The sequence below is a fragment of the Excalfactoria chinensis genome, chromosome 1, assembly GCF_039878825.1.
Source record: "Excalfactoria chinensis isolate bCotChi1 chromosome 1, bCotChi1.hap2, whole genome shotgun sequence".
NCBI lineage: Eukaryota > Metazoa > Chordata > Aves > Galliformes > Phasianidae > Excalfactoria > Excalfactoria chinensis.
In genome coordinates this window covers 11,589,700-11,606,626 of record NC_092825.1, presented here as the reverse complement: position 1 = coordinate 11,606,626, position 16,927 = coordinate 11,589,700, and the positions used below count along the sequence as shown (strand labels likewise).

Sequence of the window (16,927 nt, the reverse complement as noted above, 5' to 3'; positions counted from 1 at the left end):
CATTACAAAGTTTCACACTATTGTTATAAAACAGAGATTTCCTTATGTATGTCCTACTCAAAAGTGTCCTAATATAGCACTGGTAATCTTAAAGACGTACTCAGAAAGCCTTATTGCTTTGTCCTGCTTCTGGAGCAGAACGGTATAGATAGAATAGTTTTTGCTATTAGTCACAAAACTAAGATAAAAAGTATAAAGGAACTGCATGTCATTTACTGACTTTGTATAATGAGAAAAGTTTAGTGAGAGATATTTTCATTTACATTAGAAACAGATTTTCAAAGAAACTGCCTTATTTTTGGAGCCAAGATCTATGGCTTACTGATTTCTAGATGAACTATTCTGGTCCAAATTGCTTTAGAGCAGCCTATCAGTTGCTGTAGTTAACAACAGCTGGCTAAGAGATTACAAGGCACTGGGGAAAAATGAATTTGACCTCTTCATTTCTTGACTTGCTTCAGTGTCTGTGCGGATAACAGAGAAGCTGTTAGCAAACATAGAGTCTTCACCAGATTTTACTGTGTTCTTTCTGCTCTCGATTCACTGAGAGAATTCTCTTTATGGCAGCTACTGTCAGATTTTGCCTTCTTCAGATATATCAAGCAGGAAAATAGACCAGTGCTTAAGAAGAAAATCTGAAATGTGTTTATTATCAAAGAAGAGGGCTCATTGTTTATATTTCCCAATTACAACATTGTGTAACTGACGAATAAGCTACACATGCACTATTCTTTATTACTGGAAATGTGATTGTTTAGGAGTACATTAATATAAGCTATTTTGGATAGTGACAAATATAAGAGAAATAACATTTTCATCAGTGTAAGAAGCCAAACATCAGAATGTATGGCACAGTTTGTTTTATCATTCTTGATAAATTTAAAATAAAATAAACAAATGATCGCCCCTTGTACACTGCAGGAGAACTTCCTCAATGTGGAACACTGGTTTTCAAGATTCTCATTCACAATGATTTGACAATACTGGAATGACAGAAAAATAATGCTTCAAAATACCTTCTGCCCTGCCGGGTGGATTCCACAAAAACAGTCTTTTCAGTGTGAGAACATAGGAATTTTAAAGCAGTGATAGCATGTGATAACAAATAAGCCAAAAGCCAAATAACATTTCTGTGTTCCCATTGTTTGGAATTAAGAAAATATTTTTTTAGAGATTAAATGAAATTCATTTTTACGTTCTCACAAATATTTTTTGCATTTTGCTACATTTAGTTTCTAAATCTGTGAGGACTATTTATTAGCTCTTTATATTTAGCTGTAGTTTGCTCCATGTTGGTTTTACCATATTGTTTTAGATAACAGTATGTTAAGCCTACAGTTAAGGGAAAAAGCCAACCAATTGCTTATATATCAGACTGAGAACTCGCAGACAAGGAATTATGTTTTATGTGGGATCACTGTGTTGACTTCTGATTCTATAAATGACAAATATATATACATCTTACTGAGTCAAGCAGCAAAATTCTGTTTTGCAGAATTTTATAACATCTTAGACTCAGTAACTTCTTTAACTTCAGAACATCACATCCTTCACAGTTCATTTGACGAAAAAGGTTTGAGTAGGATTTTCTCATCTACAGCAAAAAATACGGTATTAAATTCCATACATGTTCTAGTGACGATTCCAAAGTCAAACTGTAGTTCTTGAAGCAATCTTCTAAACATGAATTTCCCAGTGAGTTGAGAAAGCAACTGTTTCACTAAAATGTCAATTAGATTTCACATTATTTCTACATCGTATTTTCAAGAGTGCCTGAAGTTTCTTAGTTAATCCACAGTGGCTTTAGAAAGTAAGTTCGAGATTAATACATATGATATTGCAACAGCACCTAAATATTGAGTAATGTAATTGAATCTTATCTGAATGCACGAGATCTGTTATATAGCTTCAAATTAAAAAACAGTTTGAGTGAAAAAATTAGAAACAATCTGTACAAGAGTTTTATTAGCTGCTTCAGTACAATTGTTTTTGGCTTACATGGAGGAAAACACTAAATTGCTGCAATCTGTGGTATTAAATTGCTATGTTAAGCAAGCAGTGTTTCTCCAGACAAAGAAATTCAAAATTTTTTAAACTACAGATATTATTTACAGTCTTTACTGAATTTCAGAAACAGACACACTACATCTGTCCCTAAACATTGTTGAGTTTGACCTGATTACCTGCTACCTACTATCTGTCCTTTTGAGAATGGGAATCCCACTTAATTTTAGGTACCGTACAAAGGGAAAGTGACCATTTTGTTACGCACGTGAAGAAAAAAAAATATTGTATTTCTTACTCAGATTTCAGTTGATGGCTTCAGAAATATTGCCAATGGCTGCAGTGGGATTCAAGATTTGCTAATCAATGAAATGCCAAATCTCACAGACAGATGTATTCAAGTAAGTAATTGAAATATGATTTTGGGGGGAATATCTGATGTTTGAACAGGATTAACCTCTAAAGTGATTTTGAAGAAAGTATACAGTTAAAGATGAAAACTTCCTTCCTAAGACAGTTTTGAAAACTATTGTCTGATTATGTTTTAAAATCTTACTAACAACTCTCATTCATTAAAGGAAAAATTCAGTTGTCTTCTTTTGCTGCATGGGTACAGCTGAATTAAAATATTCTGGTTTATGTGTTTTTTTAGTGTTGCAGGAAGTATAAAATATGAGAACATTCTGCTGCTAACTTAACCCATCACAAAACGTTTTTCAGGCTTCTACAGAAGTGGTTGTTAACTACATCGCTATCACTGGTGTTTGCCATACTTCACATCTCTAGTTACTTCTTTGCTTTCTGTTTTCAAAGATAATAAATACATGCAGAATTTCAATTATGTATATTTAGAACTCACATCGCATAAGTTACTGTTGAAATGGGTTACAACTATTTGTTCAGAATTCTAACTGCTGATCTTTCGTTATGTGACCGCATAAGCATGTTAATAATTCATTTCACCTTTCTCTTCAAAGGCTCTGGTTGAAAAATGTCGGCAAATAACATCAGTAGTGTTTCTTGACTCTCCACATCTTTCTGATACAACTTTTAAAGCCCTTACTGAATGTAACCTTGTTAAAGTCAGGATTGAAGGTTAGTACAATATTTCACAAAATCATTTTGAGTGATTTTAAACATTAATCCACTTTAAGATCAGTATAAGTAATCAATGAGAATCTTTCGACTGATTTTACTGTTTGGATCCAGCCCTTAATGTCTGCCAGATGTGTAACTTTATCTTATGTGTTTCAACAGGAAATAACCAAATTACTGATCTGAGTTTCAAGATGATGAGTAAATGCTGCCAATACATCAGGCATATTCATTTTGCGAGTTGCCAGAAGATAACAGACGCTGGTCTCAAAAAGATTTCAAAATTGAAATATATTCTTGTCTTAAACATGGCAAACTGCTTAAGGTACTATCTCACATCCAGTTTTATATAAACCACTCTAAAGAAATTTTAATAACTTTAATTGTACTCGTAATAAGTCCTGTTAACATTTTTTTCAGTTTTAAAAATATATACTTATGATATTAATATAAATATATTAGCAATTAAATATATATACATATAAGTAGGTTTTTTTTGGTTTTGCATCATGTTTTCAAAAGTCTGTCCAGTATTACTCCACCTCAAGCAAAGTAATCAACTGTAGAAGTAATATTACTTAAAAATTAAGGCCTATTTTAATGGAACATGGCAGGTGTCACAGCTCTATTAATATCAGAATATTATTTATTTTTTTGAATATTGAAATAGCACATTATATCTATCTTTTACTAATAGACAAGCAAAACTGCCTGTTTTTGACAACTACCAGGACAATATAGCGTGTTGTCTCGTAGAGGAACAATATAGTTGATGTGGGGACTGTTTTGTATTTCGGGTGTGTCATGTATCAGCAGAAAAATGACCAGTGATAAACCTCCTAAAGCTGAGCCCATATTCCCACTCTATGGCATGGTGATGGAGTTAAGGGTGGATGAGAACAGGAAAGGCAACCTCCCCAACATTTCAAAATCAACAGACTTATAAAATATTAAGAAGAAAATAGATTTGCTACTGCTCTTAAAAATTCTATCATCATAGAATCATAGACTTGCTCAGGTTGGAAAAGACCAACCACAACCTAACTATACTATCCTAACTCTGTTTTAGGGATTCTGTTTTAATACATAAAAATGTGTATAGAAATCTGATAGTGTTGCATGTAGATGTGCTGCTGAGAAGTGCCAAGTAAAACTGACATCACATTGGATATTCAGTTGTGCAGATGGAACAACTGCCTGAATATTCCTGTTTAACATATAGAAGGCTGGATTTCTGGTGTTGGCTTTCTGTGCTGAGAGTTTGTCTGTGCACTTGTTTACTGCCTCTAACACCAAGCATTTATTGAATTACGTCAGCAAAATTCTATAAACAATTATAAATCTATTATGAAACTGTATTTTTAAAATAATATTTGCTGTTACTTGTGAAGAGTGTTTCTAAAGCAAAGAGAGATAATACTATAGAAACCAAATATTAGCATTTATTTTTCTCTTATTTGGACAGTATATTGATATAAAAATTCACTCTGAATCAGCAACATTTAAGAATTTATCACAGAAATCAAAGGGAACGCCATGGTGGTGGTAAAAAGCTGACTAGAAGTCAGCATAGGCGATGTGGTGATACAAACTGCTGGCATATTTTCTCCACTTACATATGCTGTTTTCTTGTATGTTAATCCAAGTAAAGCAGTGCATGATTTGTGTTCTTACATGATTACTCAACTGACAAAAAATTTGACATATGTGTTCACTGCACAGTTATTTCAGCAGTGCTGTTCTTGCCCATGTTTCAAAGACTTTGGGATTTGCTGTGATTGTTTGTGCTGCAACAAACTGTACAAGCTAAAATATGATCCCGTCCCACATACATTTTGGATATCTTGCATGTCTATCAGGGAACATAGAAGAAATACTGAGAATGAGTTGGAACGCTAAGTGTGCAAGCAGTATTAAACATATCAAAGACAGGAACAGTCCAGGGGAACTAATGAAGCTGTAGTTAGCCCTCCAAACCTCTCAAGTTGAATGAAGGATTTTCTGCTTACCTCATCTTTCATAACTTCTGTGCTATGAGTGGAGTGAAGCTGTGTGTCTGGCATACAGTTGATTAAGTGAAAGACTCAGAGAAATAACTCTTCAGTCAGCGCGCATATACCAAATAGCTACTACACACACATACATGCATAGCCTGTGTCTTTTGCTTCTGTGCTGGAAGATCATTTTTCATTCAAATTATTTCCATTACTTAAATTTAAACAAACAAACAAACAAACAACAACAACAACAAAAAAATCTGTACTAAATATTATATCAACATCAAATGTTTAAACGGGTTCTAATACCTCCCAGATAAGTTTTCCAAGCTATGTCTTTTGAGGTGCTATCATATCTGAAAGACAGAAGTAATGGAAGTTCTCATAATTTCCAATACTTTATTTCAGCAATTTCTCTTTTTCAGCAGTCACAAAAAGCATCTTAACTAAGCTATTATTATTTTTTCTTTTTTTTTAATTTAAAAAGAAATTTTTAAATTATCAATATTCTTTTTTCCTTACCTATTATGTAGGCTACTGAATTTAAATTAAGTGTTGAACTGTATAGAACGGGAAAAATACTTTCTATGGATATTTTTTGCGTTTCTCTTTTAGAATCAGTGATGGAGGTGTACAGTCATTTGTACGAGGTTCTTCAGGAGCTAAGCTGAGAGAGCTGAATTTGTCTAACTGTATCCATGTCACTGATGCTTCTGTCAAAGAAATAGCACAAAGGTACCATAGTCCAGTACGGTATTTTTCTGATGTGATTAGACTTTCAATATACTTTTAATGTCCAAGTTCTTAATAGGTTGATAAATTGCTAAAATTACACAACTAACTATATAAAGAAGTTTGCACTAGTCCCTTGCTAGTCCCTTTTGTTATTGTGAGTCTCTTAAAATGACCCATTATACAATGAATAATTCACCAATATAAATATGGAAACCTGAGTCATCTAAATTTTATGAAAAAAGGGCTTAAGAGATTGTTGTCAGTAACAAAACTGCATTAAATGATTAGTAAGTCTGAGTCTCATTTTTGTAAGCTCAGTAAATAACAATGTCTGTACAAACAAAAATATTTCAGTTATTAAAGTTCTTCATTTCCTGGTTCTCAGAAGGAGTATTGGTATTGGCAATCAAAATATAATTTCTAAATCTCAAGCGAAGGTTGGAGTCAGTCTTTCCACTCATTACTTGATGTCTCCGCAGGGCCCTTGTTTATACTTTCATAGCATTAGTTGTGAACAATTATAGCATGCTTGCTTGTAAGGGAATGCCATCTTGTTTTTTTTTCTTATGGAGTCTTGCCCCTAAAGCTGTAAGCACAGATGCATTAACTGTTTGAGGGGGCTTATTTCTTACATCTTTTGGTTTCATAATGGGAACACACCACTTAATGTACTTATTGAGGAAGTAAAATTCTGTCTTCCACATGTGCTGATTTGCAGAACCTTACAGTGTCTTCATGGTTTGAAGCATTTGCAATACTTGTATGTTATGAATATAGTCTCTGGAATTACCTACATAAGGTAGGTGTCAAGAGTCTGGTATAATCCCATGGGTCTAGAGAGTTTAGGTACCCTTAAAAAAATCACAGGGTTTATTACAAAAATGTACTTGTTATACTACACTTCTGTTTAAAAGATGGAGAGCCAACATTTCTGGTTTGTTTGTTTGCTTTAAAAATTAATTTAGATGCCATCAATTGACCTACCTTAACCTACACCACTGTGAAAATGTGACTGATGATGGAATTGAAGCTTTGGGAAATATGTTGTCAGTGATATCCATTGATCTCTCTGGAACCTGCATCTCCGATAAGGTACTTCCATATATAATTAAAAAATAAAATCTATTTACTGTTTATCTAGACTTTCATAAAAAGAAATAGAATCATAAATCACAGAATCATAGAATGCTTAGTTGGGGGGGATTTTAAAGATTATCTAGTTCTAAGCTCCCTGACATCCACCAGATGAGACTGCCCAGGATTACATCCAACCTGGCCTTGAATGCCTTCTGAGATGGGGCATCCACAACCTCTTTCAGCAACACATTCCAGCATCTCACCACCCTCTGAGTAAAAAACTTCTTCCTAACATCTAACCTGAATCTCTCCTCTTTAGTTTTAAGCCATTCCCCCTTGTCCTGTTACTGTCAGACTGTGTAAAATGTCAATCCCCCTCCTGCTTGTAAGCTCCCTTCAAGTACTGGAAGACTGCAATGAGGTTTCCCCAGAGCCTTCTCTGCTCCAGGCTAAACAAGCCCAGCTCCCTCAACCTTTCTTCATAGGAGAGGTGCTCCAGTGCTCTTACACAGGGAGGGATTTTGCTCTCCCAACCCTCACTTAGAAGTTCAGAGACACAAGAGGCCTGCAAAGCCTGCCTGGACATGAAGACAAAGGTGAAGAACCTGTAAAGTACTTCAGCTTTCTCCATGTCTGAGGAGGACAGCTCTCCCTTTTTAATTCTCTTGCCTGTCTCTTCTATCCAATGTATCTAAAGAAACCCTTGCTGTTCTTCACATCCCTGAACTCCATCTGCACTTTGGCCTTTCTAATGTGATCTGTGCACAAATGGACAGCATCCCATCCCTGCTTCCATTGCTTATACTTTTTCCATTTTTCCCCTCACCCTGACCAGCAGGTCCTTGCTCAGCCATGCTGCTTTCCTGCCTTGTCTGTCTGATTTCTTATTTTGGAGGATCAAGAGATCTTGTGCTCTCAGAAGGGCATCTGTAAAGCACTGCCAGCTCTGTTCTGTTCCTTTGTCCCTTAGGACAGTTTCCCAGGGGATCTCATCCAACAGTTCCTTAAACAGCCTAAAGTTTGGCCTCCTGAAATTCAGTGTCCTGACTCTGCTCTTTGCCAGGCCTGTCTTCCTTGAGATCACAAACTTAAACAGCTAAAAACTCACATGTATGTGAAGCAGTGGAGTCCCAATATCATTAAAACATACATTAGAAATGTGTAATAGATTATTTGCCCACACATAGGCAGTACCTAATAAAAGATAATTCTCACATTGGACATTTTTCACATTTGAAAGAGAGAAAGAGAAACAAACAAAAAGGTATTTGACAGGCCTGAATTTGATCTTTAAAAAACCTTCAGTAAACAGATTTATATATATCTATCCTTTTGTTTTTCTCCCAGATGATTAGGCCTGAGGAAAGCTGCAAAGTTGGGGTTTTTAAATGTTAAATTTTCAAAAATTGTATTTTCCACAAGATAGATTTTGTGATTAAAGTGTTAGTTCTAAGAGAGGGGCTGCACTGTGCTGTGGTCTAGAAAAATAATCACTCGTGAAAGAATTGCAAACAAGGTGGCTTCAAACTGTCAAGTTGCTAAGACTCTGGAAAGCAATACAGCAAGTGTAGGAGCCAGGCTAAACATAGCAGGCCTCCACATAAGATGTTCTTGGCAGATCCTGCCTTGTGTGCGGGGTTTAGCGCCAGCTCTGCTGTTACTTTTGCATTTCAGACAGACTCTTCACTGAACACTGAAATCTAGCAGAAACTTCATGAAGAAGTGAATGATTTTATGACTTCATAAGAAAACTGTTGCTATATTCGTTCAATTGCTATTCAGTCAGAACTCTGATCCAAAACTTTACTGTTAGTGCAAAGTGAAGACTTTGTTTTTAAAAAGCCCTTATCCCTCACAGAGGCCTAAAAATAATTAAAAAACAAACAAACAAACAAAAAAAAAACCAACTAAGATTAAAAAAGTGAGTTGGGAAATCCATGAAGATTTAATTTAATGTGCTTATTTTAAATACTGTAAGATGTGTGTGAATGAAATTTATAGCACCTTCCCAGGCCTTGAATTACTGTTCCACAGTCTTTTGACATAAATGGTTTCTTTCTCTCCGCTAGCCATACATAGCCTCTTAAAGTGCTGTATTGTTTCTTCCTCTAGTTTTCACACAGCACAACTCATGCTGTCGGCAGTAATCCAAGCTCTTCTGCTTACACTGCATTTCTAAGGCATTCAGTTTCCTCCCTCCCACAAGACAGATAAACTAAGCCGGAAATTGACCATTTATCATACTTGTCATTTCTGATCTCAGTGCGTGTGCTAACTGGAAATCTGTTAGTTTGTCACTGTTTGCTGTGTTTAAGTGTATGGCTCACATTTAGAGTTGATGGAAAGAAATATAGCAATCTGCTTTGTAAAGACGCTATTATTTGTATGTTTTGATTTTATATTATGCCTTTTATTAGCATATAAATGCAGTTGTATTAAGATTCTTTTGCAAGTACTGTGGCCAAATTGCTTGAAAAATGTAGTAAAGAACAGTTATTTATGTTCAGTAATTGACTCCATGACATTGTGCTGATAAAGATAAGTAAGACTTGTATTCTTTCTCTTAGTCTGTGCACTTGATCTCTTGTTTTTGCTGTCTTTGTGAAACATACAGAATGTACAACTTAAGTCTGCAGCATGCAAGAGAATGTTCCTTTTTTTGTTTGTTTCTCAAGTGATTGCAGAATCATTCCGCCCACCAAAGCAGAGCAGAATTTACTGTAATGACAATACCAATACATATTTAGAGGAAGGGTAGGGGAGAAAGGATACAGTAGATTTTCTTTCAGATCTGTGCCTTGTATATGACTGACTTGATTAAGACCTTAATCAAAATGGAAAGGTTTTCTTTTCCACTGCTGGTGCCTTTCTGTTCAGTACTTTCTTTGGTGCCAATAAGAGAAATGTTCCTGCTAAATTCTGTCTTTCATTCAGAGAATTTGTTGCATTTGGAAGAAATATATTGGCTCAAACTTCTCCCTGACAGGAGAACTTGTTGATATAGAAAAATACTGTAGAGTCATTGTAGACTCACAGCAATAATAAAATACAGTGCTTAAAAAAAATACATTGGTAGTCTCTCATGTTTGCAGGAAATTATTATATTTGTCCAGAATCTATCCGTCGATAGTAGGATAAGTCAAGAAATTTCATCACATACTTTACTTTGTATGTATGCCTAAGTGTCTTGGTAAGTCAAAGTCAAAGACTTTCATTAATGAAAACAAATACACATCCACAGTAGAGATGTCAGCTTTATGTGTGTGAGGGTCTGCCTATTCTATTACTGTGATGGAAACACTCTCAGTCAGCTACGAAACCTGTTTGTCAGATAAAATCGGGTTCAGTGATTCATTGGAAATGCTTCCATGAGATGGTGAAGCAGTTTTAATTACAAGATTTGTTCTGTTTCTCTCCATATTTTTATGAAAATGTTGTAAACTATCTCTGATGTTCAAGCCAGCTTTGGCAGTTTTGCTCCAGTTGTGAGTCTGACAGTGAGCAGCCGCATAGTATTCATCTTCAGTCTGACACAAGCTGCTAATGCACATGGCCTGGACCACCCATCTCCTTTTGAAAGGAAAAAAAATATCGTTAAATATTGAAATATTGGGACTTTTAAGGAGAATTGTTTAAGTCAAGGAGGGTTTAGACAGTTAGAAAAAGTATAACAAAGGATAAAAAAGGAATGGTTAAAGTAAATCAGTTGACTCCTGACATACACATGTACTCTGTCAAGCAAGAAAAACTGTATATGCCCATTAGGGAAACTTGGTGTCAGTGGTAAATTACACACTGTGTAGTAATGAAAGGGAATAAGATAGCCTTAAGTATAGAACATAGATAAAATACTTTAAAAATTGAAAATATTCAGATGCACTTCTAAAATTAGAAGACAAAAAGTAAACACAGCTGTGAAGTTCTTTATCACAGTTGTTTCTATATCTTCTTCCATAGAAGCTGTTACGCATGAAAGTCTCTTTGCAATGATCCAAGGTCCCATTATCAATTCTGGATGACATTCTCCCTCAAGAATCATAAGTGACATCAAGTCACTTGATCAGTCACAGGCTTTTTGCATCCTGGCCATGTGAAACTGGTCTTTAAATTTGAGGGTAATTTGTAATCCTTGGGAACTATGCAGTAGTGGTTACATGATGGTTGTATAAACAATTAGTTCTACTTTCTTTTCCTATGTGTTTGTACTTAATGATTTTCAGATACTGGCTGTGCCTGAAGGCCAGGCTGCAACATAAATATTTAATAATATATTAATAAAATGTTTCTAAACAGATCACAAGGGGGGAAAAATACGTCTTGGCTTTATGCAGTTATTTATAGTAACTTTTTTGCAGTCTTCATGGGATTCTGGATTTATGGTGTCTTGAATCCATAGCCTGGCTCCACATTTTGTTCTGTGAGAAAGAGTATTAGGACTGAGAAAGAGCCTCATGAAGGTCAGGAAGAAAATATTACCCATGAGCAGCAACACACACCAAATGAATTGGTTGCATTTGACTTCTAGAGAAGAGGAAGTGACAAATCACACATCCCTAAGGCAGGCAGAAGGAAATTATAAATATTCAAGGAAGCTCCAAATTCAGATGTTAGCAGTGCAGTTCAGAGGAAGAGAATTTGGCCTGAGGAATTAGTAACACAGTTCTGCATAGAACTAGGAGACGTTACCACAGGGAGATATTGCAGTCAGTTGTTTTGGGCTCAATATTTTGACAAAACATTTAGTCACAGTAGGCGGCCTGTAGTCTGGACTTAGTAGATAGAAACATTAGCAACTGTATTACACAAGTCAATATTTTGTCTACCCACAAATGGTGTTAGATACAGAAATTAAGTAATTAAGTAATAATACATTTAAGGAATGTATTGCACACAAAGTCATACAGGGAGATTTCTACACTGCAACTGAAAATGTGTATGCTTCTCCTCTAAACAGATCTGACTTGCCTTTATAGTAGCTCATGTACTGGAGACAACATATCTACATTTGTTATGAGCATACCAGGTTTCCTGAAAGTGTTATCTGAAACAGAACTCTCTTCTGCCATCTACATATTATTATTAGCGAAATGATGCTTCGAGGTCTCGGTTACACTCTTCTCTACTAGTAAGCATTTGAAACTGATGCTAGAGCATGGCTAGTACGTGCAGAAATCTAAGCATTTTAGACAATAAGCTGAGCCATTTCAAATTAAATAGCTCTAAAATGGAAGGTGGGAGCTACTTCTTATGAGCTCTTCCAGGATAGGGGTGACTTTGAAGTCAGTCTCTTTGATTTAGGGAATGCACAGGAAGAGACATCTGCGTGTCTCTGGAACATGAAGACAAAGATACATTACAGATGCTGACCTTTAGGGTTACCAAGAGATACGTGAACAGAAATCTCAGAAGTTGAAAATAGCATAGCACATTCACTGTGCTGTGCAGTCGGAAGGCATACACTTGCAGTTGGTGAATATAAATAATAAAGAATTGTTCTCTGGTAAGACATAGGTGACTTTCATCACTAACAAGTGAAGACCCTCACCAGACGCTGCAGTAGATTCTCATCTTTTCATCAACACGGTCAAATGATAACAAATGATGTTCTGCATGTGTTTGTAGGCCTTACATGAAGTAATTGAAATAGAACAATGCTATAAAACTCAGTTGCTTGAAAAAAACAGCTTTTGGAGAAGGGTGAAATGTTAGTTATAAAGTCGTTTTCTAAATAGAGATGGTAATAAATATGCTATAGAAGAGATGCGGGACAAAATCTTCCCTTTCTCTGTGGCATTGAAGCATTGATCCAAGAGACATGAGAAGATTTCTTTATGTTAAAGAAGGATGGTTTTGGAAGCCTGTAGAGTGGGAGTCATATTCTGTATGCTGCATCATGTCTGTTCTAGCATATGTTTTCAGGAGTTCTGATGATAATATCATAGCTCTGACCATATCTTGTAAAAATGTCTGGAGGCTTAGTGTAGGAGATAAAAGTCTCAGAAATAGGTCAGTATCCCAGATAGGAATCCCTGATGCTGTTTTTTAGAGAATGCTACTGAATAAATCATGAATTGTAGAAAACTGGGGATAATTAGCTACTCTATACCTCTCTTAGATTTAAATCTGATAGTTCAAAACTTCATATAGATTCCTGAACTGAACTTGTTTGAAGAGGTCTATTGTTGGAAATGTCAGTTTCATAATTCCTCTGTGTGACTGGCAGTCCCTAATGACATTCATTTTATTCCATATCTTCAGCCTTTTCCTATCTCAAATCTGCTGTTATTAATGAAACCCCTCAGAGGAGACCTTGATTGTTATCATAAAAATAATAATGCAAATTGCTCTGTTTTCTTATGAAAAGCATCCAGGATTGGAAATCTATGTCGTTGTTCCATTTTTGTTTTGTTTTGTTTTTATTCAGCCTGTGAGATTTCAGGCATTTGCAAAATTTGAACTCCAGACGCACTCTCCCAGCATTATCATTACAGTGTCCACATCTGGGTTCCAGACACTGTTCACATGTGCTTAGTTTTCCAGTATGATATTTCCTCTGTGCAGCTCAGTTCACTGCCTAATTGTAGTTCATTTTTTAACCATATGGATTGAAGTGATAAATTTTGTTTTTCAGTAGAGTTTGTTTAATGATACGAAGAACACAGATACTCTGCTGTGAATATAAAAGTACGTTTTACAGAATCAGCATTTAATTTTCCTTCAGATTTAGAGCTGAAATTCAGAACAAGGTCCTTTATCCGGATGTACAGGCAGTGAAAAAAACAAAGCAACTTCTGATCCTTTCGCACTCCTAAAGTAGGAATTTACTGAAGTTGCCATCTCTCAATTGTCTTCAATATGTTCTTTTGGTTTTCTTTCTTTCTGAAGTAGAATGTACCTATTGGTGTGACTCCACCATTTCAATCAGTGTCTTCTTGTAGTCAAAATTTGTAGCTGTAATCATGGCTGTAGTCAAAAGAGCTCACCGATGAGCAAATCCTAAAGGGAATGTTAAGATATTAATCTATTCTGTTTTATGGTTGTGCTGTGTCCCATGGAACTATTTCACATTGTGCTATTTTTCTCCAGTTTCTTTCTTTCTGAGCAAAATTTTTGTAATTATTTTTTTGCTTTCTTCAGTGCATTATTTCTGTAAAGAATTTTTTGACCTTTTTGTGCACTTGAAGAAAAAATCAGAAGATAAACTACATGCATTCTGCTGAAGATGCTCGTAAGAACCCAGCATTCATTTGTTCCCAATAGAAGTGGATAAAATAAGACTGGCTGTTCTGCTGGGTTCTATTGGATCCATGAAAATCCTTAAGAAATGCTTCAAAATCAGAGGTTAACTAGACAACAATTAAAATTACTTTTATTTTGACTTAGAAAATAATTCCAGCCAATAGGAAAGTTGTTTTGAATATCTTAGAATGGAAATCCAGACTATAGTTCTTACTGTGTGTAACTTCAGGCAGCTCATGTACATAACATCTCCAAACCTCTTTGTAAAAAGTAGTTAAGCCCTGTAAGGGTGCTCTGTGGGATTATTTTTTTGAGTGTGTCTTAAAAGATGCTATAATTCTTGGACAGAACGTTTAATATACAAACATTGAATGTATTGTCATATTAAAACTGATTATGTATAATTGCATGTTTTGACTTTTATGTATTTTTCTGGAATTTTTTAGGGCTTGAAAGCCCTTGGCCGCCATGGAAAAATCAAGCAGCTTTCTCTATTGGAATGCAAAAACATCAGCGACACTGGGATTCAGGTAAAACTTCACCTCTTGATATTTCCTGGAACCCTCTATATTCTTCAAATTGACCATGTCCAAACAGATCATATTTTTCTCTGTGCAACACTATGCCTTCTTCATTACACTATTCTACACTTTCATAGAATCATAAAACCATAGAATGGCCCAGGTTGAAAAGGACCACAATGATCATCGAGTTTCAACCCCCCTGCTATGTGCAGGGTCGCCAACCACCAGACCAGGCTGCCCAGAGCCACATCCAGCCTGGCCTTGAATGCCTCCAGGGATGGGGCATCCACAACCTCCTTGGGCAACCTGTTCCAGTGCATCACCACCCTCTGTGTGAAACAATTTTCTTCTTACAGTCCTTTTCATTTTATTTTTCTTTACGTCCATGAATTTTAATGAATTTCAAATTCTGCCTTCTGTATTGGCTCTGAATGAGGAGAGTTTACCTTCTACTGCACTGTTCTGTGCAAATTACAATCTAATTTGCTACTATTATTCTCTTTCCCCTGCTCTACAAATCCGTTACCGATTTCTATTTAATACATATTTTTCCTGCTGCTATTGTGGGTTTTCAGGTAACCCTTTCTGTGTTATTAGTCAGCCTTTTGTTGAATGTCATGCTTACATGACCAAGCATGTCTAGCTCAATTGAACAGTTAAACTTCTTTTATTCTATTACATGAGGTTCTTCATTTGCTGCTGATATATTGCTGTGTGTCACTGTCTCTTAGTGGCACAACAGTATGTCCCAATGTAATTCTGAAGTAGACTTCTTACCAGCAGAAATCCTTAAAGATAACAACATTTATGTTTCAATAGGATATGCACGTGTGCCTTCTCCAGACTGAGCAGATTCTGTAGCTGCTTTATGGAAAGAACAACACAAATTGTACCGTGTCGTTTTTTAGGAAAAAAAGCCCTGAACCTTTTAAAATGTCCTATAAAAACATCAACTGAGTAATTTGTTAATATTTAACCATGAAGCTAATCTGGACTACGTGTATTTTAGCTAGTTATTGTTATTCTTAAATTCTTGTGCTCACAGTGGGATATCTGTTGAATCTCTGTAAACTTCATTTTTACATTGCTTTTCTTAAGATAATTTCAAACCTTGGTTTGAAAATTTAAACAGTGGATCTCAACAGTATAAATCTAGATGTCGTTCTTAAAATAAAAGAGGTTAGCCTGAAATATACACTGTTTATTGTGCTGACCTTAAACTTAGCCTATAAACTTAGCAATATTCCAGGTCAATAATCATATAGGAAGTTAGTTAATTTGTTAAAAGACAACATAAAAATTAACGTTGCCGCAGAGGCAGTTATTTCATTGATGATAAGTTATGAAGTTAGACAGTGAGACAGTATCTCCTCTTTGGAATAATCAGCAATCTTAGAAATTTTTAATACTAATATAATATTTGAACTCCATTTACAATGCTTGTAAATTATTTTGTATTTATGATTTACCAACTCTCGCTTTTCTAATTAGTTGACAATGAGATTTACCATCCAAATATTTATCCTACTTGCACTATCATTACAGCAGCAACTACGTATTAAATTCTGATTTACTTGTACTCATCATCTTATTTAGTTACAACCAGTTATGCTGTGTTACTGGAAGTCTTTTTATGGGTAAGTCATTGACTGAAGACTGGAAGAGACTTGGAGGGGGAGCAGGGATGATCAGATGTACAGACTGCTTTCCATAAAAGGAGCAAATAAGCTAGCATGGAACCTGTGGTCTGGAAAGGAGATGGCTGATGGAATACTACTGAGATCTGTACAATCGCATGTGGCACAAAAGGGGCATACAGGGGTCAACTTTTTGCTGATGGCTTCCATATGTTATCTTCTGGGCATGAAATTAATCTAGTTTGAGGTCTGAGAGAAAGAAAAGGGGATGTCCCCAAAATGTACTGTTAAGCTGTGAAGATCCTTATCAAAAGTTATATGCTTGAAGCTTACCTGTATACTTAAGGAGATTTTACAGACTGAGCATGATAAGATAGACTTATACCTTCATGTTTCAGAACAATGCGAAAAATAGGCATTAGTTAGTTATTTGTCAGTGGAAGAAGGAATTATCTATCTTGAGGGAAAGAAGAGAGGTAGGATTTACATCCAAATAAGAGCCCTTTCTTCTATAACTAATATGATTCTAACCATATGGAACAGAAATACTTAAATCTTGTTGCTCGGTGCTACCAATTTCATGCCAATAAACCCTTGCAGATAGTCAGGCTGCAGGTAC

At 35.6% G+C, this 16,927-nt stretch overlaps 1 protein-coding gene across 2 annotated transcripts in view; it reads left to right on the top strand.

Moving 5' to 3' along the window:
- Window positions 1-16,927, top strand: part of FBXL13 (F-box and leucine rich repeat protein 13) — a 70,159-nt gene that overhangs the window by 41,615 nt on the left and 11,617 nt on the right. For both annotated transcript variants that reach the window (XM_072342736.1, XM_072342727.1), the window contains exons 13-18: window positions 2,307-2,405; window positions 2,982-3,099; window positions 3,262-3,424; window positions 5,712-5,831; window positions 6,797-6,923; window positions 14,594-14,677. In XM_072342736.1, the coding sequence (XP_072198837.1) occupies window positions 2,307-2,405; window positions 2,982-3,099; window positions 3,262-3,424; window positions 5,712-5,831; window positions 6,797-6,923; window positions 14,594-14,677 (711 nt within the window). The remainder of the gene's footprint in view (window positions 1-2,306; window positions 2,406-2,981; window positions 3,100-3,261; window positions 3,425-5,711; window positions 5,832-6,796; window positions 6,924-14,593; window positions 14,678-16,927) is intronic.